The 22977-nt window shown below is 39.2% G+C and overlaps 1 protein-coding gene across 8 annotated transcripts in view; it reads left to right on the top strand.

Annotated features, from left to right (window-relative positions):
* LOC149140730 (5-methyltetrahydropteroyltriglutamate--homocysteine methyltransferase 1-like) overlaps positions 1-21945 on the top strand; it is a 29620-nt gene extending 7675 nt beyond the window's left edge. For 2 of the 8 annotated variants that reach the window (XM_089446194.1, XM_089446201.1), the window contains 14 exons: positions 17200-17520; positions 17635-17722; positions 18095-18222; positions 18362-18553; positions 18685-18887; positions 18975-19138; positions 19261-19341; positions 19597-19763; positions 19959-20064; positions 20156-20406; positions 20519-20591; positions 20705-20833; positions 20961-21182; positions 21318-21945. In XM_089446194.1, coding sequence (XP_089302320.1) covers positions 17200-17520; positions 17635-17722; positions 18095-18222; positions 18362-18553; positions 18685-18887; positions 18975-19138; positions 19261-19341; positions 19597-19763; positions 19959-20064; positions 20156-20406; positions 20519-20591; positions 20705-20833; positions 20961-21182; positions 21318-21464 — 2272 coding nt within the window. In that variant the 3' untranslated portion in view covers positions 21465-21945. Of the gene's footprint in view, positions 1-14341; positions 14361-17139; positions 17521-17634; positions 17723-18094; positions 18223-18361; positions 18554-18684; positions 18888-18974; positions 19139-19260; positions 19342-19596; positions 19764-19958; positions 20065-20155; positions 20407-20518; positions 20592-20704; positions 20834-20960; positions 21183-21317 lie in introns of those variants that run through there. The other 6 variants (XM_089446196.1, XM_089446199.1, XM_089446195.1 and 3 more) reach the window with 4 other exon arrangements.
* The last annotated feature ends 1032 nt before the right edge of the window (positions 21946-22977 follow it).

Raw genomic sequence — 22977 nt, 5'->3', positions numbered from 1 at the left:
TTTTAACTATTGAAGGAAGAAGTTTGACGGGGTTTTCCCCTAGATAGGGGTTTTGCCTTGACAGAGTGCCTACATCTTGTGTCTCTTGTTCTTGTGATCTATATACACACATAATTTGGTAATTGCTTGAAGAAAGATAATATAATAAAGAAGTAAGAGAAGACAACATTATTCACAAGTAATTATCAAGAAAGAGAAATCAAACCCTAATTCTACTAGCATTGATTTCTCAACACAACCAACAACCTGTCTCTGAGAAAGTGCTAGGCTTCTCCTCACTATTCTTAGCCCTGCATAATAGATCTTTGCTTAAGATTGTCTAGACTTGCTCTCTAATCCTAATCTTCCTGCTCAACAATCCTTGTACACTTGAGGCCCTATTTCCTTGCACACTAGGCCTCTTATTTCCTTGCGCACTTCTAAATCCTTGTGTAATTCTCATAAATCCTTGCACACAATCGCTCCTCAATTATGCACACTCCACACACAAAGAATGATCTTTGAATTATGTTCCTTCGTCCTTCTCTTTATAAAGAAAATTTGATGCATGCAAGTGGCCTAGTCGAATTTCAGTTCACACTAGTGTCATTGGTTTCCTTTGCTAGTTAACTGGAGCAAGTCCAAGTTAACTAGCTCGAGTTCCTCCTTGATTTAATCTAGTTGTGATTGCGAGTTAACTGAGAACTCAACTCGTTCTCTCTCCAATCAACACTGAAGTCTTTACTCATTCTAACTCAATTTGTCATTTCCACCTCATACTGTAGTCTAATTGAAGAAGACTCCAACTAACTGAAGCTCCAACTCTACATGTGAAAACTTGATGACCATTCCATTAAATTGGAAATAAACTCATCAAAATTGAAGTTTGTCTCATGAACTCGTATTTATGCTAGAGAAAGACTTAGTCGAGGTCTTCATTGGCTAAGGCACAAGCCAGAAGACCTTCCATTGCTACATTTTCAACACACCCTCTTAACGAGGCAGGGATTCTGTACAACTCCCAACTTATCTTTGAAGTAGACAAAATTGCTTCTTGCCAATGCCTTGGTCAAGATATCTATTATCTGCTCCTTTGTTGGAATGTACGGTAGCTTCACTATCCCTTTCTGTACACGGTCCTTGAGATGATGACACCTGATCTTGCTATGCTTGGAGTGATCATGAAACACTAGATTCTCAGAGAGCTTAATGCAACATTGATTGTCACAGTGTATCACAGTGGGCTCCACTCCCTGCCTGAAAAGGCCCACAACTAGCTTCCTTATCCATATAGCTTCAGACGCTGCCAAACTGGCAGCCAAGTACTTGGCCTCTGTTGAACTGAGTGAAACTAATCTCTGCTTCTTGCTAAAATAGGAAACAACTGCTGACCCAATGCTGAAGTGTTAATTTTAGTTAACAATGGTATGATGTATGCTTAGCACAATTACTTCAATGTTCCTTTAGTAGCCCAATGGCAATTTCCAATTTAGACTTCCAATAGAAATCACATTAACCATAAATCACACTGAGATAGAACATGAATAACAAAAATGCAGAAGTGATCTGGATCTTGGGGGGAGCCCCCCAAGATCTAAAAAATTGAAATGGATCTTTAGGGGGGGAGGCCCCTAAGATCTGAAAAATTGAAGTGCTAGAAGAAAAAGAGGAGAACACTTAATAAACAACACCGCAAAGATTTTTTTTATTAAAACAGATGATAACTGTAAAGGCATATATGTGTCCTTCGATCTTGTACTTCAAACCCCTGAGGTTGTTCCAAGTAGACTTCCTCCTTAAGCGAGCCATGCAAGAAAGCAGTCTTAACGTCCATTTGATGTAGGCTCCATCCTTGAGTGGCAACAAGAGAAATAATAGATCGGATAGTGGTATATTAGGCAATTAGTGCAAATATCTCGTCATAGTTCGCTCCTTCCTTTGAGAGAAGCCTTGAGCAACGAACCTCCCCTTATATTTTTTAGCACCCCCATCAACTCCATGTTTGATTTTGTAAAGCCATTTTGAGGTGACTACGAACTTGTTCTTGGGTCTAGGCACCACCTCCCAAACATCATTCTTCATGATTGATTCGTATTCCTCATTCATTGCATCCTTCCATACTTGGTGCTTTATGACTTCTTCAAACGTGCTTGGTTTAGCTTGAACGATAGTACTCATAGCAACCAAATATCCTTGGTACTTGTTCGACTTCTTACTTTCACGAAATGTCCCTCTTGGAGCAGTATGTCTTTCAACATCTTCGAGAGTATCTTTGAGCCATAGAGGTTGTTTCCTTGAGGTTGAGGGGTCACTCAGAGGTGGATCAATAGGATCCATCGGACCATCAACATCAGGCATAGGCTCATCCATCGAGGGTTCATCTTGATTTTCCATAGCATCATCATTGTTGTCCTTCCTTGGGATAGGGAGGTCTCTAGCTGTTATAAGGGCAGTATCTTCATCAAAGGTGATGTCATGACTTACTTTCACATCTCTTTGACCAGGCACATAGATTCTCTGTGCGTTTGAATTTTCATTGCAGCCAATGAATATACGCTTCTTCCTAGATGCTTCCAACTTGTTTTTTTCTATTTAGGCACATGAAAATACACGGGACAACCAAATATTATAAAATGAGAAACATCAAGTTTTTACTAGTGAAGACCTCCTTGGGTGTCTTGAAATCCAATGCTTGATACAGGCTCCTATTTTGAACATACATGGCAGTGTTGGCAGCTTCTCCCCATAAGAACTTTAGTAGGCTTTGATCTTGGAGCATGGCATGGGTGGCTTCCATGATTGTTCGATTATTCCTTTCAATAACTCCATTTTGCTCAGGAGTGTATGGAACGATTGTTTACCTCTTAATGTCAACCTTTTTGCAAAATTCATTGAATTCATTTGATTCATATTTAGTTCCATTGTCAGTCCTTAATATTTTGATCTTATTCCTTGTTTGGTTTTCCACAAAAGCTTTGAGAGAACGCAACCATTTGAACACTTCATCCTTCTTCTTTAAAAAATAGATCCATATTTTGCAAGAGTAGTCATCCACAAAGATTGCATAATATAAGTATCCTCCCAGCGATGTTACAGGTAACATACCAGATAGGTCAGAATGAACCAATTGAAGAATATCAGAAGTCTTGCTTTCACTAGAGGGGAATGGTCCCTTCATAAGTTTCCCAGCTGCACAACCCTGACAAACACCTTCATGGTTCATGTTAAACTTGGCCATACCTGTGACCATCTTCCTTACCCCAGGTAAAGCTTTGTAATGCAAATGGGCGAACCTCCTGTGCCATAGCTTAGGTTGAAGAGAAGTATCACTAGCCAAAGCTCCCAAAGGACTTCCTCCAACTGGATAGAGACTATCAACCTTAAATCCAAGAGTAAATGCATCTCTAGGGTTTCTTTGCCAAATATGTACCTTTCCATCAATGAACGCTACCTTGAAGCCTTTATCTTCCATGACAGAAATAGACACCAAGTTTTTCTTCAAATCGGGTACGTACAATACTTCTTGTTGATGAATGGTTTGAATTTGATTCAAGTGAAGAGTGATAGTACCTATCCCTTTCACGGGGTAGGTGGCATTATCTCCAAGTATGATCTTCAAATTAGTCTTCTTTTCAACCAAATGTGAGAGAACCTCCTTGTACCTAGTGAATTTCCTTGAGGATCCACTATCAATCAACCAATGATACAAAGTATCCGGAGGAGAGGCAGTAGATAGAGCGGAAATAAGATAGAATTCATCTTGTTTTTCTACAACATTACTTTCATCATACCTAGTATTTATCGTCCTTTTGGGAGGTCGACCATTTCCATTTTGAGTAGCTGGAGCACTCCTCTTTCCTTTGTTGATGAACTTATTGTTCCTTTGATTGATATTGCCTTTGAAATTGTTGTTGTTGTTATTATCATCATCCCTTGGAGAATTATTCTTGTGAAGACACTCTCTAGCATAGTGGCTGAACCTATTGCAATTGTAGCACCTTCCTTTTTTTCCTTCTTGAATCCTTGACCCTTTCTTCTTGGACCAAAATTATTCTTCCTCTTTGCATGAGCGGAGAAAGCAGTAGGTTCATTTCCATTTGAGGGCTTGTTTCTCTCCATCATCCTAGTCTCCTCTTGAGTGCTTCTAGCCAATAACCCATCGAAACCAGGTATCTTGTCATTGTTGAGAATGGTGGTGACAAATGCATCCCATGGTCTTGGAAGGCCTCCAAGAGCAATGAGCGAGAGCTTTCTGTCATAAATAACTTCTCCAATAGATAGCAAGTCATTCTTGATTTGCGTTATTCTCATGAAGTAGGATTGAATAGACTCCCCTTTATCCATCTTGATATCCTTCAACTTGTTTTTGAGAAAGAAGATTTGATTTGCATTGTTCACTTTGAACATCCCAACCAACTTATCATATATCTCCTTAGAAGTTCCCAAATTAAAAATATAGGCAACCAAATGCTTTTGACTAGAGTCGATCAAAATTTTCTTTGCTTTGACATCACCTTTTCTATACTGTCTTAGCAACAATTGGTGCATTTGAAGGAGGCTCCGCCACTCTTACCGACACATAGTCCAATACCTCATGCTCCTCCAAAGTCAAGTCCAAAGTCATCTTCCATGCATGATAGTCAGATTTGTCGTTGAGCTTGTCCTCGGTCTTGAAGTAAGATGTAGAAGCCATTGAAAATTGTCCAATAAATCTCTCTTGGTGATTTCTTTTCTCTCTTACTTGGGCTTTGTCTTCACCTGGCCTCATATACCATGTTAGTTTTAGTTAACAATCATATGTTCTATGCTTAGCACAATTACTTCAATATTCCTTTAGCAGCCCAATGACAATTTCCAATTCAGATTTCCAATGGAAATCACATTAACCATAAAGCATATTGACAATAAATGTACATAGAACATGAATAACAAAATGCAGAAGACAAGCCAAGACAAGAGAACACTAGATTTGGCAGATGCTAGGGAAAAACCCCAAGATGGGGAAAACCCTTCGATCAATTCTTCTTATTATTATATCAAATGTTCAACAAAAAGTACAAAAAGTCAAAATTGACTTGCCAAATCAAATTCAAAACAACCCTGACAAATCTGCAGTCAACTGTAGTCAAATTTAACCCTAACCAGAAATTCAAAGATGGTCAACACATCAACAAAACATCCCCTTTGAATCTCGGTCAAAGGCAGTCAAACTTGACCTCCTTAACTGGTCAAAAAACAGTCAAAATAGCCATCCAAACAACAATCAAATGCGGTCTCCTTAACTGGTCAAACAATAGTCAAAATAGTCATCCAAACAACAGTCAAACTCGGTCAACTGAAGTCAACTTCTGCGGTCAATGCAGGTCAAAGTGCCCAGAAATTCTTGGCTTCTATGCCAAACAGTACGGCTTGCCAAAAACATTCTTTTTTCCCACAAAAATCGCAGTCAAAGGATGAGTTAAAGTGCTTGGTCAATGCTAGTCAAACCCTACAACAACTCTGAAATTTCAGCCCTGCAATCTGCGCAAAAAATTCGTCCTCTTTGCCACACGTGTGAGAGAAAAGATATGCCCAATAGCTGTATGAACCAATGAGAGAAGGAGAGAGAAGAATGTGTGAGTGAGTGAGGTGCCAAATGAGGTTGGAGGTCACTTATATTTATACAATTCGTTGAGGGTGAAGTGACATGTCTCTTGGGCTTCATGAGCCTACATGATGATGTGGCCGACTTTGACAATCTGCACATGTGTGGGCATAAATTCAAAGGCACATTTGTACTTGTCCAAATTTGATGATCTTTAGGTCAATTTTGGTCCTCTCGAAAAGAGGAATTCAATGCAATCATCATCTCCATCAAATGAGTTGTCTAAAGTGGAATTTGGCCGTAGTTGCCAATTTTAACATGAAGACACAACCTGAAGTACTCTTCCGATTTGTGGAGCTCCTTGCCTAATCTGCATCTGTGAAGCCCTCAAGCCTCACTCCATCAACCTGTTTGTACCATAGACCATAATCTGCCGTGCCTTTGAGATATCTCAAAACATGCTTTGTTGCGACCCAGTGAACTCTAGTAGGATCCATCATAAACTGGCTCAACTAGTTCACTGCAAAACATATTTCAGGTTGTGTGTTGATTAAGTACATCAATGACCCGATGAGTTGCCTGTACAATGTAACATCTACTTGCTCCGCTCTTCTAGCGTCCACCTTCCTCCAGTGTGACTAGTGGTGTGGTCATGGGCTTGTAATCCTGCATATGAAACTTCCTAAGGATCTCTGTAGTGTGCTCCCCTGCACCAAGAAGATTTCCCATCACCCTGCCATACCTCTAGCTTGAGGAAATAATGCTCAAGCCCTATGTCCTTCATCTCAAACTCTCTTGCAAGATCTGCCTTGCAATCCTAGATCAAGTTGTCTACTCCAGTTAAGATAAGATTGTCAAAATAGAGCACCAGAATGAGCAGAAGCTCTCCAACTGTGACGTAGTACAGGTTGGCATCTGCCTTACTCTTAGCGAAGCCCAATCCCTGAAGGTAGTTATCAATGCGATTGTAACATGCTCTCGGAGCCTGCTTGAGCTTGTAAAGAGCTCTCTTTAGCAAAGATACATGAGTGTCTCTGCTAAAGGTCTCAAACCCCTCTGGCCGCTCCATATAAATCTCTTCCTCAAGCACCCCTTTGAGGAATGTTGTTTTCATGTCCATTTGGTGGATCTTCCACCCAATCTGAGCTGCAAGTGCCAAAATCGTCCTAATGGATGAAATATGAGCCACTGGGGCAAACATCTCATCATAGTAGGTGCCCTCAAACTGTGAGAAGCCCTTGGCGACAAACATGGCCTTGTACTTCTCTACACTCCCATCTGCTCCATGCTTCACCTTGTACACCCAGTGTGAGCCTATTACTGATTTGTCTTCTGGTTGTGGCACAATCTCCCAGACATCGTTTTTCATGATGGAGGAATATTCCTCCACCATGGCATCCCGCCAAACTTGTTGAGAGGCTGCCCCCTCAGAACAAGAAGGCTCTGTGTTCAACAACTCAGTCACCAATGCCATATATGATATATTTGGTGTACCTCTGTGGATGCTTGCTCTGCTTGAACATAGAGCTAGGAGCCTCAACTCGCTCCTGGGCCTCCTGAATCAACCTCTTGGCCCACTTGGCTCTCTTCCTCCCTGTGCTAGAAGTCATTGACTGAGTGGCTGCCTCCACTTGTCCTGATCTCTCCCCCTCATCCTGTAATGACTCTTGGTCATCCTGTTATGTGACCCACTTGCCACTTGGCCGAGACTTAATCTGTGATATTGGCTGAGGCTCCTGCTTGGGAGTGAGTAGCTCGTCCTCAACTACTCCAACCTGCTCTTGCTCCAAGGATTCCCTTAGAGCTCTGTCTTCCTCAAACCTCACATCCTACCTGATAACTGTCTTCTTGAGTGATGGTATATACACTTTGTACGCCTAAGATGTCTCTTCGTAACCCACGAAAATTCCTTTTTCAGTTGTGGGCTTCAACTTCTTCTTGCTCTCTTTGGACACACGGCAATAAAATTTTGTACGAAAGATGCGGAAGTGAGAAACATCAGGCTTCTTGCCTATGAAAGCCTCCTCCAGTGTAACTCATCCAAGCACTCTGTGTGGACTCCTGTTCTACAAAAATACTGTAGTGTTGCATGCCTTTGCCCACAAGAACATGGGTAGCCCTTGGTCATGCAACATGACCTTGGTTGCTCCAACTATGATGTGGTTCTTCCTCTCAGCCACCCCATTTTGTTGAGGGTTATGGGGTGCTGTAAGCTCTCTCCTAATCCCTTCTTGGCACACACGTCTTTGAAGGCATTGGAGACATATTCCCTGCTATTACTAGTCTGGTTTTCTACCAAGGCCTTAAACTCCATGGACTTGGAGAAGGCCTCCTCCTTTTTCCTCATAAAGAAGATCCATGTTTTCTGAGAATAGTCATCTATAAAAGTGACATAATACCTATGTCTCATGAGTGATGGAGAAGAGAAGGGCCCATATATGTTTGAATGTACCAGCTCCAAAATCCCTTTGGCTCTACTGTCTTGGCCCTGAAAAGATGACTTGGCATAGTTGCCAAGTGTGCACCCCTTGCACACATCATGCTGGTCGAATGCGTACTGTGGTGGTCCTGTGGCTATCTATTTGTTGAAGGGTCTTCAACTACCCATGATGCAGATGCCCCATGTGTCTATGCCAAAGCTCCCCCACGTCTCTGCTCTGCGCACTTCCTGCCATGTTGCTCAAGGTTGCGAATGACTCAACCTGCAACTTGTAGAGATTCTTCATCCTCACACCAATCTGCTTCATGGATCCAGAATCTAAGTGCTTGAGGTAAGCCTTACCTCTGCTAAAGATGACATCATAGCCCTTGTCCTCTAGGGTAGCAACAAAAACAAGGTTCTTTTTAAGGCCTGGAACATAGAGGACATCCTTGAGATGGAGAGAGCTACCAGACTCCCTCTCAAAACTGACAATACCTACTCCCCTAGTCATGTACTTGCCATCGTCTCTTAGCTCAATGTGAAATTGCATGTCCTCCTTCAACTGGTTAAAATATTTCTTGTTCCTGGTCATGTGGAAGGATGCTCCAGAATCAATGTACCATACGTTGCTACCTACTAAGCTCGCCATGTAAGCTATCAGTGAGAAGTCTTTCTCGAATTGAGAAGAAAAAGCATCTACCTTCACTGATGTAGCCACATGGTCCTAACTGGACCCTTTCTTCCGGTCAAGACACTTAGTGGAATAGTGCCCAAACTGGTGGCGATGGAAGCATTTGATCTTGCTCAGATTTTTCTTCTTCTTCTCGCCCTTCTGTCTAGACTCGACCTTTCCTTGGCCCGTCTTTCCCTTAGCTTTGCTACCTTTGCCTGCCAAGGCAAAGTTCTCCTCGTCCTCTATCTTTGTTGATCTTCCAGCTCTCGTCTCTCTCCAAATTTCTTCTTGGACGCAGTCTGACCACAACCTTTCCTAGTTGGGAATATTTTCTCTGCCATTGACTACATCCTCGAAATTCTCCCAAGACTTATGAAGCCCCAGTAGTGCCAAACTCACAAGATCATTGTCTACTACAGTCTCGCCCACTCCAGCTAGCTCATCCCTAAATTGAATGAACTTGGAAAAGTACGTAATGATGGGCTCTCCTTTTCTCATCTGGATATTTCTTGGCTTGTCCTTCAATGCAAGCTTCCTGATATCACTGGAACCCTGATACAAATCCAAGATGACTTTCCACATCTCATATGTTGTCTTCTTCCCATGGAGATGAGGGATAATATGGTCTTTGACCCCCTTAAGAATGATACTCTTGGCCTTGGTGCCATTCTTGTTATGTTGGATCAATTGTTGGGGATCTGTGGGTAGAACTATTTGATTTTGTGCAATTCTAGCACACCATTATCCTCCAACACCACTTAGATCCACTCCCTCTATGAGAAGAAGTTAGAGGCTCCCTCTAAACAGTGATCTACCCTCAACCTTTGGAATGACATACTACCTATCCAAAAACTACTTTTCAAAATTCGAGCGCAAGCCTACTGACTAATCTGCGCTCTTCACTGACTAAACAATTATGGTGCTGGGTTTTATGTAGAATTCTGCTTTGATACCATGTTAAATTTCTTGAAACTCTACAACTATTTAGATGAATTATTGAAAACAAGGCAACTGAAAACTGAAACCAAATTTGCTTTCACCAACATATATATTTTCTTAACAATCTATAAGTAGTGGAAAAACACTAGAGATAAAAACACATGCACATACAATCAGTGTTGTTAAAATCGCGATATTATCGTATAATCGCGATAATTTCAATGAAAAGAGAAAATCGCGCTTAGTAATCGGATTTTTTTTTTCCCGACTTTTTCGAAAAAAATAGCGATTTTTTGGGAAAAAATCGTGGGATTTTTTTTTTTGCCTGAGGAGGAGGAGGTGACCCAAGCTACCCCTGTCACAAGTAGACGTGGTCTACCTCCTGTAGCTCCTAGTTCTTCAGCTTCTAGAGCACAGCAAACTCCATAGTCTACTGCGACCTGCCAACTCCACCGACATCTACATCTAGAGGGGCAAAGAAAATCAGTAGTATTAGACTTTAGTTATTTGGTTCATTTCATTGTATATGACATTATGACTCATGATATGAGATACATTATTATATTTTTTGTTGATATTTTGAGGTTGAGTTGGGACTCAGGAGTCGGGACTTACTATTCAGGACATGATTCACTGTTATGTGTGATTTTATCTCTAGAAATGATATTAAACATCTTATATATTAGTTCTTTTATCATATTTATGTGTCAATGTATTTATTTTATGTTGTATATGGTTTAGATATTAAAAAAATTGAAAAAAAATGAATATTTTTGTACCAAATGATTTTTTCCCGATTATTACCGATTTTTTCCCGATTATTACGATTTTTTCCGATTTTTTCCTCGCGCTGATATTATCCTGATAACGATTAGTGTAACATTGCATACAATTGACACGCTTGTTTTACCTAGGAAACCCAAAAGGGAAAACCTGCTTTCTTTGTTGTAGCATTTTATTGATTGTTCTTTGAGCAAATGGATCTATTGTAATTCAACAACCTGTCTCTGAGAGAGCGCTAGGCTTCTCCTCACTATTCTCAGCCTTGCACAATAGATCTTTGCTAAAGATAGTCTAGACCTGCTTTTGAATCTTGATCCTCTTGCTCCACAATCCTTGCACACTTGAGGCCCTATTTCCTTGCGCACTAGGCCTCCTATTTCTTTGTGCACTTCTCCTCAATTATGCACACTCCACACACAAATAATGATATGTGAATTATGTGGCTTCATCCTTCTCTTTATAGATAAAATTCGATGCATGCAAGTGGCCTAGTCGAATTTCAGTTCACACTAGTGTCACGAGTTTCCTTTGCTAGTTAACTGGAGCAAGTCATAGTTAACCAATTCGAGTTCCTCGATTTACTCTAGTTGTGATTGAGTTAATTGAGAAGTCAACTCATTCTCTCTCCAATTAACACTAAAGTCTTAACTCGTTCTAACTCAACTTGTCACTGCCACCTCATACTGTAGTCTTGTTGAGAAATTAATGCATGTAGGAATTAGGGTTTGATTCCTCTTTTCTTGATAATTACTTGTGAATTATGTTGGCTTCTTTTACTTCTTTATTATGTTATCTTTCATCAAGCAATTACCAAATAAAATGTATGAAGATCACGAGAACAAGGAACACAAGATATAGGCACTCAGCCAGGGCAAAACCCCTATCTAGGGGAAAACCCAGTCCAACTCTTCCACTAGTAGATTCAAATCAAAATGAGACAATCCAAGACCCTTTTGACCTAGACAAAGACCTCCTCCAATCACCAAGTCAACCCTTCCTTCACTTTGATGTATTCTGCCAAAGTCTCTAAGTGTCAGCTTCCTAGATGTCGCTTCAATCCAGAATTTCGGCCCCTAGCTACAAAATTTCGGACCTGTAGCTACTTTAGCAATTTTAGCCCCCAGCTACTCCTCCAGAAACCCTAGAAGACTGCACACGTGTGAGAGAGAGATGCCCAAAACTTTGATTTTTCTTTCTTCCCTTGATTAGGTCTTCTCATGCAATTCAATCTCTTTTTTGTCCTCTTTCTCTTGTAGATCAAACTTGTGTGAGCGCGCTTCCAAATGAGTCAAGCTGCCTCTATTTATACTACTTTTGCTGGGATGAATAGCCCTAATCCAGGTTGACTTTATAAGGACAGGGCCGACTTGGTGAAGAGGTGACAAGTGACACTTTTGACTCAAAACTAAATTTCTTTACACGATACAAATGCCCAAGAAGGGTCTAATAAATATGATAATGACTCTCTTGAATCTTGACAAAACCTAGAAGCCTTCAATGGAGGCTATGACCTAGAAAATAAATGAAAGAACATGAACCCATGCTTCAAAAATATTTTTCTTTTACAATAAATTTTTCTTTTGACAAATACAATTATGAAGACCGACACTAGTTACATTCTTCAACACTCCCTCTTAACTAGGGAGGTATTCATAATTACATATATATAAAGGTACATGGAAGATCTCAAAATGATATGCTCTATGAAGAGTTACAACACACACAGTGCTACAAGTTAGATACCTGTCCAGGGTATCTAACTGGGTGGGACTAAGGTGTGTATCCAAGGTCAGAGCTCCAAGACCAACGCCACCCACGCTAATTTAGGATCTAGACATCATCACAAGTCGACCAAATGTCCTCCCAAGCATCTTGTCATCCCAAGATGCTTCATCTCTTCCTATCTACTAAATCTGTAATATCAACCAATCCAAGCATGCTTTTGAAATATTTGAACTTCTTATTTGGAAGAGATTTTGTCAACATGCCAACTACTTGTTCATCTGTCGGAATATACTGTAGCTTCACGACCCCATCCTGCACCAAACTTCTAATGTAGTGGTACTTGTTATTGATATGCTTTGTCCTAGCATGAAACACGGGGTCTTTAGACATCTTGATGCTGCTTTGATTATCACAATTTATCATAGTAGGATCTAGTGGCCTTCCAAACAAATCTGACAAGAGTTTTCTTAACCAAACTGCTTCTTTTCCTACTTCACATGCAACAACATATTCAACTTCAACACTACTTAAAGCAACAAGATCTTGTTTTCTACTCATCCATGAAATCATTGCAGATCCCAAACTGAAATAGCCACCGGTAGTGCTTCTTCTATCAGTCTCACTGCCACCCCAATCGGAATCGGTAAAACCTGTTAATTTAACTTCCTTTCCATCATACTTCAGGTATTGATGAATTGTTCCACTTAGGTATCTCAGATTCTCAAGATATGCTTGGCAGCTATCCAATGATCATGACAAGGCTCCAACTGAAATTGACTAAGAACGTTTACATCAAAGTATATGTCAGGTCTGGTATTCACTAAGTACATCATAGATCCCATCAACTTATGATACCTTGTAGGATCAATGGGACTAGAGTTGGAGCTTCTCAGCGTTAGATTTGTGATAATGGGAGTGGTCATAGGCTTGGAATCCATCATACCGAACTTTTGTAACATCTTGATTATGTACTTTCCTTGACCAAGATATATCTCACCTGGTTTCTGCCAAACTTCCAAGCCCAAATAATAGTGCATGAGTGCCGGATCTTTCATTTTGAATTTAGCAGCCAACAACTTCTTACATTCTAGAATTCTGCGCTCCACACTTGTAATAAATAAATCATCCACATATAGAAGTATAATGATTGGTTCATTCTTCACTATCTTGATGTAGAGATTTGCATCAACAGAACTTTTGACAAAGCCAATCCTTAAAAGATAGCCATCCATTCTTGCGTACCAAGCCCTAGGAGCTTGCTTCAAGCCATATAGAACTTTCTTTAGTTTGCAAACATGAGTATCCTTGCTATTTATCTCAAAGCCTTCCGATTGTTCAATATATACTTCTTCATCAATGGTTCCATTTAGAAAGGCTGTTTTAACATCCATTTGATGTATATTCCATCCCATAGTTGCAACTAGCGAAACCAAAGATCTAATAGTAGTATACTTAGTAGTGGGAGAAAAGGTTTCTTCATAATCTATTCCTTCCTTTTGAGAGAAACCCCTTGCAACAAATCTTGCTTTGTATTTGTCTATGCTTCCATCAACGACATGTTTGATTTTGTAAATCCATTTGGAAGTGACAACATATTTGTCACTAGGTCTAGGAACGATTTCCCAAACCCCATTCTTCATGATAGATTGATATTCTTCTTGCATTGCTTTCTTCCATTCTTCTTGATGAGCGGATTCTTCAAAGGTAGTTGGTTTTTCTTCGATTAACTTTGTCATGTATGTTGCATATCCTGAGTATCTTTTTGGTCTTTTTCTTTCTTTGAAAGTTCCTTTTGTTGCTCCATGTCCTTCGACATCTTCAAGTGTAGCTTTTAACCAATTTGGCCTCTTCTTTGTTTCGGGAATGATTATAGGTTGGATAGGTTCACTTGGACCTTCTTCCTCTAGGTTTGTAGGTGACTTGTCATGTTTCTCTTCTTCTTCAAATAGTGGTACATCTTCTTCATCGGATTTGATTGGTATATCTTTGGATTTATTGTAGGCATGATTTTCATCAAATACAACATCTCTGCTAACTTCAATTCGTCTATCTTCTTTGATGTAGATTCTATAAGCCTTTGATGAAAGGTTATAACCAACGAAGATACCTTTTATACTTGTAGAGTCTAACTTCTTTCGCTTTTCTTTTGGAATATGAATGTATGCAGGACATCCAAAGATTCAGAGATGGTCTACACTTGGCTTCTTCCCTGAAAAGTGTCATATTGTCAAGGATTCTATGAGGACTTCTATTTTGTATGTATATTGCTGTCATCGCTGCTTCTCCCCATAGAAATTTTGGTAGGTCTTGATCAAATATCATAGTCCTTATGCATTCTTCAATGGTTCTATTCTTCCTTTCTGCTACTCCATTCTGTTCGGGGTTGTAGGGAACAATGGGCTCCCTCTTAATGTCTGCTTCTTTGCAATATGCTATAAGTTATTTTAAAGTGTATTCACCTTCATTGTCAGATCTCAAAGCTTTTATCTTTTTTCTCGGTTAGGGTCTCAACTTTGGATCTAAACTCTTTGAACTTCTCAAATACTTCATCCTTTGTCTTGAGAAGATAGAGTCGTGTCTTTCTAGAGTGTACATGGGCCCACATACATCAGAATGAATGGGATCTAATATCTCCTTAGATCTTGTATCACTGCTTCTAAATGGTTTCTTAGTATTCCTTGCCAAGGCACATCCCTTGCATACTCTTTCATGGTCCTCCGTGAGGGCATTATCTTGTAGTGAATATGTCCAGATCTTCTATGCTAAAGTTCGATGGGACTAATTTCCATATGAACAAGAGCTTGAGGAGATGGAGTTATGACTCTATAATATCTTCCTTCACGAATCCCAATAACCCTTTGCCTTTTCAAAACTAGAATCTTTTCCCCAAACCAAAACTTTACCATCTACAAAAGCAACTCTATCTCCTTTATCTTCTAAACAAGAAATGGAAAGTAAATTCTTTTTCAAACCTGGGACATAGAGGATGTTGTTGAGGTGTAGCTTTGCTCCACTTTCTAGCTTCAATGATGTAGATCCAAGGCCCTTGAATGGATAGTTGATGTTGTCTTCAAGATCCACTGCATGTGATGATGATCCTTTTGATAGAGTATGAAGTTGTACACTTTCTCCTGTCATGTGTTTTGAGGCTCCACTATCAATAATCCATGCATTGTCATTGTCAAGTGTACCTGTAAGTGCAGCTAAGAATCCTTCACTCTTCACTCTCCTAGATAGATTGCAGATGATCCTTCCATTCCTGCAATTTTCATGAGATTGAGTCCCATCTTCAAATAACTTGCCATTGAGAGAGATCTTTTCTTCCAAGATTTCTTTTCCTTCCTTCAATTGATAGCCAACAAAGTGATCTTCAACTAGTCCTTCTTTCACCTTAGCTCTGATACCATGTTGAGAAATCAATGCATGTAGGAATTAGGGTTTGATTCTTGTTTTTGATAATTACTTGTGAATTATGTTGGCTTCTTTTACTTCTTTATTATGTTATCTTTCATCAAGCAATTACCAAATAAAATGTATGAAGATCATGAAAACAAGGAACACAAACTATAGACACTTAGCCAGGGAAAAACCCCTATCTAGGGGAAGACCCAGTCCAACTCATCCACTAATAGATTCAAATCAAAATGAGACAATCCAAGACCCTTTTGACATAGACAAAGACCTTCTCCAATCACCAAGTCATCCCTTCCTTCACTTTGATATATTCTGCCAAAGTCTCCAAGGGTCAGTTTCCCATATGCAACTTCAATCCATAATTTCGTCCCCCTGCTACATAATTTCAGATCTGCAGCTATTTTAGAAATTTCAGCCCCCAACTACTCATCTAGAAACCCTAGAAGATTTCGCACGTGTGAGAGGGAGATGCCCAAAACTTCGATTTTGCTTCTTCCTTTGATTATGTCTTCTTCTAAATTCACTCTCTTTTTCGTCCTCTTTCTCTTGTAGATCAAACTTGTGTGAGTGTGCTTCCAAATGAGTCGAGCTGCCTCTATTTATACTACTTTTGCTGGGTCGAATAGCCCTAATCCAGGCTGACTTCATAAGGACAAGGCCGACTTAGTGAGGAGGTGACAAATGACACTTTTGACTCAAAAATAAATTTCTTTACATGATACAAATGCCCAAAGAGGGTCTAATAAATATGACAATGACTCTCTTGACTCTTGACAAAACCTAGAAGCCTTCAATGGAGGCCATGGCCTATAAAATAAATGAAAGAGCATGAAACCCATGCTTCAAAAATATTTTTCTTTTACAATAAGTTTTAATTTTGACAAATACAATTACGAAGACCAACACTAGTTACATTCTTCAACAAGTCTAACTGAAGAAGACTCCAACTAACTGAAGCTCCAACTCTACGCATGCAAACTTGATGACTGTTCCAGTAAACTGGAAATCAACTAATCGAAACTGAAGTCTATCTCATGAACTTGTATCCATGCTAGAGAAAGACTAAGTTGAGGTCGTCACTGGCTAAGGCACAAGCCAAAAGACCTTCCATCACTACATTTTCAACATCTATCTTCTGCACAATCCAATGGAAATGTTTGAACTGGACCACTGGTTTATACCCAATTGGTGTAGATCTTATGAAAAGTGAATTATGACAGAAATTCTAGAGTAGTCTCACATTATTTCGAATTCATAATCATGCATTGTGCAAGTACTGGACAATGTTTGCAGAAACTTGTAGTTGTGCTTGATCATCAACACAAAATCTTCTGCTCAATAAGTTTTTTTTCCATATCATGCCTTGCAATTTTCGTCACTGATTATCCCTTTATATAAAGTCAAGTACAACAAGGGATCTTGTTTGTAGGATGGTAATAGAACACTATAAAAATGATATATCAGATCTGTACTTCATACATCTTCAGCTTTTATTTTGAGAAGTGGCATTTAATAAATTGATTTTCTATATTATGATATAGAAAAAATAGCTGGCATATTTTACAAATTATTTTGTTCACAAAACTTAGCTACCAGCTTCCTATTCTGATATCTTTGCAGTGCACCAGCAGAGGGATAAAAAGACTGAAAAATGGCTTCCCATGTTGTTGGTTATCCCAGAATTGGGCCCAAGAGGGAACTCAAATTTGCACTCGAGTCTTTCTGGGATGGCAAGAGTTCTGCAGAGGATTTGGAGAGAGTTGCCAAGGATCTGAGAGTATCCATCTGGAAGCAGATGGCTGATGCTAGTTTGAAACACATTCCAAGCAACACCTTTTCCTACTATGATCAGGTTCTTGATACAACTACCATGGTTGGAGCTGTTCCCCCTAGATATGGATGGATTGGTGGTGAGATTGGTTTGGACGTATATTTCTCTATGGCTCGTGGAAATGCTAAGCATCCTGCTATGGAAATGACCAAGTGGTTTGACACCAATTAGTATGCACACTATCACAATCATAATGAATCTCTTTTTACTTGTTTTTACTGATGTCTTGTAGATGACTTTTATCTTTTTTGGCATTTCTAATGGGATCTGTTTGGATTTTCCAGCCACTACATTGTTCCAGAGTTGAGGCCAGATATTAAGTTTGCCTACTCATCCCACAAGGTTGTGGACGAGTACAAGGAGGCCAAGGAGGTACAAAATCTGTCTCCTACTGTCTCTTTTTTCTTCCTTACAAGAGTATTAGAAAGCAAGCTAATCAAAAGTGAGCTTGAATATTATTATGATTCCGTTGAAGACAAGATATTCTCTCTTTTAACACAATTGCCATTGTAGCTTGGGAAACCATGGGGGTGAAGGTAATCTTTCTGTGCAAGTCAACTCACTGCTACCTCTAAGTTGGAACCAATCCTCTAAAACTGCAACATTCCGTTGTTTTCTTACAACGTTAATGACTTTTGATTCTTTTCATTCTTAAGGCCAAAGTAAATATTTACATTGAAGCTACTTCTTTAATTGAGTGTTGCTCTTTATGACAACTATAAGGCCTGCCTTTCTATGCTACAGGTTGGCATTGAGACTATGCCAGTTGTCATTGGCCCTGTGTCATACTTGCTACTGTCAAAGCCAGCAAAAGATGTAGCAAGAACATTTGATCTCCTTTCATTGATTGATGAAATTCTTCCTATATACAAGTAAACATTCATATGGAAGGTTCAGAGATGATTATATGTTTTTAGAAGTTCAATAAGACAATTAACTTTTTAAATTGAAAGGCAAATTTTAAATAACATTGGTGTTAACGAGGTTGTCTTTACTGTTGGTATGATTAAGGGAAGTGATTTCAGAGCTGAAGGCAGCTGGGGCAGCCTGGGTGCAGTTGGATGAGCCCTTCCTTGTAATGGATCTCCAGGAACGTGAACTGGGGGCCTTTTACAAGGCTTACACTTACCTTGAAGAGGAGCTTGATGATATCAAACTGATTGTGGAAACTTATTTTGCTGATGTACCGGTTAAGACCTATAAGTAGGATGCAGCTATGGAATTTGCTCTTCGTTATTTCATATAGTGTGCTTATACTTTGAATATTGGTTTGTGGAATTGCTGATTTCTGGATTTAAATGTTTAAATTTAATACTGTGTCTTGTTCCTTTCAGAATGTTGATTGGACTGAAGAGTATCTTTGGTATTGGTTTTGATCTTGTCCGTGGAATAAATACCTTAAACCTAATCAAGGAGGTTGGCTTCCCTCATGACAAATATCTCTTTGCTGGTGTAGTTGATGGACGAAACATCTGGTTAAATAATTTGTCTGTATCATTGAGCATTTTGGAAGATCTGGAGAAAATAGTTGCGAAGGGTATGTAGCATGGCTGTACTCTAGCCGTATGCCTTAATAGCTTAATTTTTAAAATTTCACAGATAATGATTGTTGATATTCTTGCAGACAAGCTAGTTGTCTCTACTTCCTGCTCCCTCATGCATACAGCAGTTGATTTGGTTAATGAAACAAAGCTTGATGGGGAACTTAAGTCATGGCTAACATTTGCTGCACAAAAGATCAATGAAACAGTTGCTCTAGCCAAGTTGTTGGCTGGTCAAAAGGATGAGGTAAAGCCTTTGGTACATATTTGTAATATATGTTGCAATTTAAAGTGGAAATACGAACATCTTTTGTATCCTGAATTGCTAACATTTTGAGCACTGATATTTGCATTCATTGTTCTCCACAGACCTTCTTTGCTTCAAATGCAGCAGCCATAGTTTCAAGGATGTCATCCCCTCGGGTGAACAATGAAGCAGTGCAGAAAGCTGTATGATCATAGCTTCTTTGTGCTCATTCTCTTTATTCAATTCAACACTGTCTAAAGCTTTTACCCTTTTTTTCCTGAAACTGTTTACAAAGTGCAGTCTTTTGATCAAATATATCATGCTTGCAAAGTTCAAACACAACAATGCTAGGTGAGATGCTTATTAGTGAACACAAATACTGACTGCTTGAATGATGTCAACCTGGAGGTGTGATTTTTAGGATGACTTTGAATCCTCTATCTTATCTGGAAATACAGGCTGCAGCACTTAAAGAATCTGATCACCACCGAACTACACCTGTATCAACCCGTTTGGAGAAACAGCATAAGAAACTCAACCTTCCAACTCTCCCCACTACAACCAATGGGTCTTTCCCTCAGACAATTGAACTTCGTAGAGTTCGACGTGAATACAAGGCAAACAAGTATGTTTTTCTATATGAATAGCCAAGTGAAAAGTATTTCAACACTAATAATTGATCTTCATAGAGTTCGACATGAATACAAGGAAAACAACTTTGTTTTTCTGTATGCATAGCTAAGTGAAAAGTTTTTCAGAAAGATTCCTTTATTTTAATTTGAGGGACATGTAAGAGTACTAACTTATGGAAAATTGGTAGGATTTCAGAGGAAGAATACATCAAAACCATCCAAGAGGAAATTGCTAAAGTGGTCAAGTTGCAAGAAGAGCTTGATCTTGATGTCCTTGTACATGGAGAGCCTGAAGTGAGTGCTCAATGGCCCAATGGTTGATGCTTATGGAGGATCTTTCTATGTCGTGAAAGAAATCTAATGATTTTTCTATCACATGCTGCAGAGAAGTGACATGGTGGAATACTTTGGAGAGCAGCTTCAGGGATTTGCATTCACAGTCAATGGTTGGGTTCAGTCTTATGGATCTCGTTGTGTTAAGCCACCAATTATTTATGGAGATGTTAGTCGCCCCAACCCTATGACTGTCTTTTGGTCAATGCATGCCCAGAGCTTGACTGCTCGTCCCATGAAAGGAATGCTTACTGGACCCATCACAGTTTTGAATTGGTCCTTTGTAAGAAATGATCAGCCCAGGTAATAACAGAATAATTTCTAATAACAATGGCTAGTTGGGCATGAATCCTTTGCATTTTTTTCCCGCTATCATCCTTGTATGATTGAAAACACTAATGAAATGGTATTTTAGGTCTGAAACATGCATGCAAATTGCTTTGGCAATCAAGGAAGAGGTGGAAGACCTTGAGGCAGCTGGTATTCAGGTAAGTCTTGACAATTGGTTGTGTTTAATTCCATATCCTCTATTATCTTTTCACTTTCTTTTCATATCCATTTATCTCCTTTTTAATGAAGCTGTTTTTGCTCTTGATTCCAGGTCATCCAAATCGATGAACCAGCTCTCAGGGAAGGGTTGCCTTTACGCAAGGCAGAACATGTGCACTACCTGGACTGGGCAGTTAATGCTTTCCGGATTACCAACTGTGGTGTAAAGGATACTACCCAGGTCTGATCTAATTTTTAACTCTACCTGATTATACACTTGGTTATGCAATGATATAGAAAGATGGGGTAGTTGGCATTGGCTTGATTGCTACTTAGTTTCATCTTTGTCCTATTGTTTGATTCTGCAGATCCATACACACATGTGCTACTCCAACTTCAATGATATCATCCATTCTATCATTGGTATGGATGCTGATGTCATTACTATTGAGAATTCCCGTTCTGATGAAAAATTACTCTCAGTTTTCCAGGAGGGTGTGAAATATGGGGCTGGAATCGGCCCTGGAGTATATGACATCCATTCTCCACGCATCCCAGACACACAAGAGATTGTGAACCGCATCCACAAGGTGCTCTTACTAATACTTTTAGTTTATAAAAGCCATCTCTTTTCACTATTTTTAAAAACAAACTTACATAGTTATAATATCAAAGTATATCATGAGGAGGAACGCTAAACTGACTCTTACCTTCTGCATTGCTAGATGCTGTCTGTGTTGGAGACAAACATCCTTTGGGTAAACCCTGACTGTGGTTTAAAAACTCGAAAGTACAGTGAAGTTGTTCCATCATTGACCAACATGGTTGCAGCTGCAAAGATGCTGAGAGATGAACTGACAAGTACAAAGTGAGAATAACCTAGTTTTTTTTTTGACTAATTTTTATTTATTAGTCTTCTGTGAAACTTCTGTGAAATACAGATTGCCCCCCGTCAAGCCTGAAAGCAAGGATGAGATTGCTGGTACCTTGCCAACCCATCAATAATTGGGTTACAAAGAGCCCAGTCAACAATTCAGTCACAAAGAGTGAACATGTCACAAGCAGGATTTTAACTAGGGTGGAGACGATAACAGATCTCCTCTCAACCACCTGCACTAGATCCATGTGACAAGAATAGGCCATTTATGAAAGTCTGCAGTTGATTTGTGTTTCAATACAGGAAGTACATTTCTTTTCTCTGAATTTTGGAATGAACAAGGCTGTGTATATGGGACTTGGTCTGTTTGAATGTCCTATATGTGCTTTTAGGGATCCTTTTACATGAAAAGAGTTCGGTATTGTTAGAATTCAAAGCTATATTAATTTGTGTTTTACCCTTGGTTATTCCGTACCTTTCCAGTTTCAAGAATAGAAAGGATAAAATGGCGTAGATGAATTCAAGAACTTTGACATTCGATCCAACTTTGGAGGCAAATATTTAGGATAGAGAATCGATAGCTCAGAGCCATAATCTTTTAATGTTTTTCGAATATTCTGGCCAATTTTGTCCGTATTGTACATTCTTTACTGTCCCTCTACTTGAAGAAGCCCTTTTTATTAATTCCATCAAAGGAACTTTATTATAATTAATCCATCAGAAACAACCCTAAAATTGATTGATTAAGTTTTCTCTTTGTAAAACAGATTAAATATCTGGCAGCAATATTTTTTAAAAGAGTGCAAGTGCAATGCAATGGATCACCACATTCTTGTTGAAAATGCTTTAATTGCACCCTTTGTTGCATCAGCAGCAAGGTCTTAGCCCTGGGGCTACTTCACACTAGCAAATAATCCATAAATTTGCCTCTTTTCACTGCGATTTGTTAAAAATATCAAATCTGTATAATCATTTTTTTTTGATAAAATAAAACCTCATCACCTATTTACTGCCATAAGAAATTTTCAGAAAAATAACGTCATATAAAAATTTAATTTTATTCTTCGGTCCTAAAAGGATATGACTGAAAAAATTCTTACTGTGTTAGTTATCATCTTGATTCCTGACTAGTATACAACTGACTTAATAAGAAACACACAGCAATGTATTTATCTATATCCTTCATATAGATAGCATGGAGATATGTGTTATACATGGTTAGCATTTGTGCTGGTGGGTGATGCATATTCTGGGTCAACAAAGTTTGTTTGTTTTATATTGATGGGCTTCATCTTTATTCCAACTCTCTATATGAGACGGCCTTACTTCCAATGTCTCTTGAATATTGGCTCCTCATGGAGACAAACAGGATCAGTCAACCTCTTCATCGTACTAAAGGATAATATATCGGTATGACTTTAAAGGCAATAGAATTCTTCTCTACCACCCCATATGATGTAGGAAAGAACTAGACTTACCTTGTCTTGTTCCAAACTGTTTTTAGTGTT

This window comes from Pinus tabuliformis, chromosome X (genome assembly GCF_031772625.1).
Source record: "Pinus tabuliformis cultivar Carrire ecotype Pingquan chromosome X, CPIR1, whole genome shotgun sequence".
Lineage (NCBI taxonomy): Eukaryota > Viridiplantae > Streptophyta > Pinopsida > Pinales > Pinaceae > Pinus > Pinus tabuliformis.
This window is presented reverse-complemented; position numbering and strand designations above follow the sequence as displayed.